Source organism: Trachemys scripta, chromosome 4, assembly GCF_013100865.1.
Source record: "Trachemys scripta elegans isolate TJP31775 chromosome 4, CAS_Tse_1.0, whole genome shotgun sequence".
Lineage (NCBI taxonomy): Eukaryota > Metazoa > Chordata > Testudines > Emydidae > Trachemys > Trachemys scripta.
The window spans coordinates 140,248,935-140,251,105 of NC_048301.1; the positions used below are offsets into that span (position 1 = coordinate 140,248,935).

The following is a 2,171-nucleotide window of genomic DNA, read 5'->3' on the forward strand; positions in this document are numbered from 1 at the left end:
GGGGCACTGGCAGAGCTGGGGGGGCAGGGCTGGGCTGGCAGGGGCTGTGGGTTGGGAGTGAGGGGCACCGGCAGAGCTGGGGGGGCAGGGCTGGGCTGGCAGGGGCTGCGGGTCGGGAGTGAGGGGCACTGGCAGAGCTGGGGGGGGGGCAGGGCTGGGCTAGCAGGGGCTGTGGGTTGGGAGTGAGGGGCACGGTCCTATCTCTCTCTCCCCCCTCCCTCCAGCGTATCTCCGCCCGGTCTCTTTCTCCCGCCCTCCGGTTTTTTGGTCAGTCCGTCCAGGGGCGGCTGGATCTCAGCGGGGACGGACTCACGGACGTGGCCGTTGGGGCCCTGGGCCGGGCCGTGCTGCTCAGGTAGGGGAGAGGCCAGCGGAGGGCACTGCTGCGGGGAAGCTCGCAGCACTGGGGAAATGGGGGCGGAATTGGGGCTGCTGCTGGGGGGCGCGTCCGTCTGTCCTGCTCTCTCACTGTCCGTGCGTCTGTCTCCCGGCAGGTCCCGTCCGGTGATCGGCGTCTCCTGCTCCCTGGTGCCGAATCCGACCCTGATCCCCCTGGACAATGTCGGCTGCACCGGGGGGGCGGGCAGTGAGGCCGGGCAGTTTGCTCTGACCCTGTGCTTCAACCTCAGCCAGATCAGCCTGGGGGGGCCAGGTGAGACCCCCCCACCCGCTCGTCCCCAGCTCCCTCCGGCGCGTTCCCTCGTCTGTTCTTTCATTTGCCCCTTTTGTTCCCCCGCTCTCCCGCAGCCCCACTTCGCGCCCGCATCTCCTTCATGCTCCAGGTGGATGCTGGGAAATCAAACCCACGCCTGGCGCTGCATGATGGGACCTCGCGGCTCGTGGAGACCATGCTGGTCGGCTCTGGGCCAGCCTGCGCCACCAAAGCCCTGCACGTCCTGGTAGGACCCCGCTCCCAACCCCCAGGGCACTGCTGGGTGGGAAGCTCACAACGCTGGGTGGGGGAGTCCCTGGCTGGGGACACTGCTGTGGGGAAGCTCGCAGCACCGGGTGGGGCAGTCCCTGGCTGGGGGCACTGCTGGGTGGGAAGCTCACAGCACCGGGTGGGGGTGTCCCTAGATGGGAGCACTGCTGTAGGGAAGCTCACAGCGCTTACCCCTCCCCCCAGCCCTGCCTGGAGGATTTCCTGACGTCGGTGAAGTTGCAGGTGAATTTCTCGGTCCAAGGGGAGCCGATCCCCGGCACACGGGGTCTGACCCCCCTGCTGCTACCCAACACCACCACCACCACCCACATACAGGTACTCCCCTCCCCCAGCCTGCTGCCCGGACGCCTGGGTCCCTTCCCCTCCCCCAGCCTGCTGCCTGGACGCCTGGGTCCCTTCCCTCCCTCACCATGCCACCCGGATGCCTGGGTCCCTTCCCCTCCCCCAGCCTACGGCCCAGACGCCTGGGTCCCTTCCCCTCCCTCACCATGCCACCCGGACACCTGGGTCCCTTCCCCTTCCCCAGCCTGCTGCCTGGACGCCTGGGTCCCTTCCCATCCTCACCATGCCACCCGGATGCCTGGGTCCCTTCCCCTCCCCCAGCCTACGGCCCAGACGCCTGGGTCCCTTCCCCTCCCTCACCATGCCACCCGGACACCTGGGTCCCTTCCCTCTCTCACCATGCCACCCGGGCGCCTGGGTCCCTTCCCCTCCCACTCCCTGGGCACTGACCCAGATGCCTGAGTCCCAGCGAGTGGAGCCCCAGGGTGAGTGACCCGGACGCCTGGGTCCCCTCCGGCTACTCTGGGATCTCTTGGCCTCGCAGGTTCCCTTTGAGAAGAACTGTGGGCCGGACGAGGTGTGCGTGGCCGACCTGCGCGTCTCCTTCAACTTCTCGGGGTGAGTGAACCCCCCCCCCGCCAGCACCCCGCTCCCCACAGTGCCCCCCACTGGGCGAGGTCAGAATGGACGGAGTTTGTGCTTTCCAGCTCCCCAGGTCTCAGACTGAGCCCCCATTTCCCACTCAACCTGACGGTGCAGCTGGAGAACGCGGGCGAAATGGCTTATGGGCCGGTGCTGATGATCCAGTACCCCCCAGGGCTGTCCTTCCGGGGGGGCTCTGTCCTGCAGGTATCGGGAGATTGCGGGTCGGGAGTGAGGGGCACCGGCAGAGCTGGGGGGGGACAGGGCTGGGCTAGCAGGGGCTGCGGGTCGGGAGTGAGGGGCA

The 2,171-nt window shown here is 68.6% G+C and overlaps 1 protein-coding gene across 1 annotated transcript in view; it reads left to right on the forward strand.

Annotated features, from left to right (window-relative positions):
• LOC117876242 (integrin alpha-X-like) overlaps positions 1-2,171 on the forward strand; it is a 17,059-nt gene that overhangs the window by 10,186 nt on the left and 4,702 nt on the right. The window contains exons 7-12 of the mRNA XM_034768196.1: positions 225-355; positions 495-652; positions 748-899; positions 1,127-1,258; positions 1,770-1,843; positions 1,933-2,074. Coding sequence (XP_034624087.1) covers positions 225-355; positions 495-652; positions 748-899; positions 1,127-1,258; positions 1,770-1,843; positions 1,933-2,074 — 789 coding nt within the window. The remainder of the gene's footprint in view (positions 1-224; positions 356-494; positions 653-747; positions 900-1,126; positions 1,259-1,769; positions 1,844-1,932; positions 2,075-2,171) is intronic.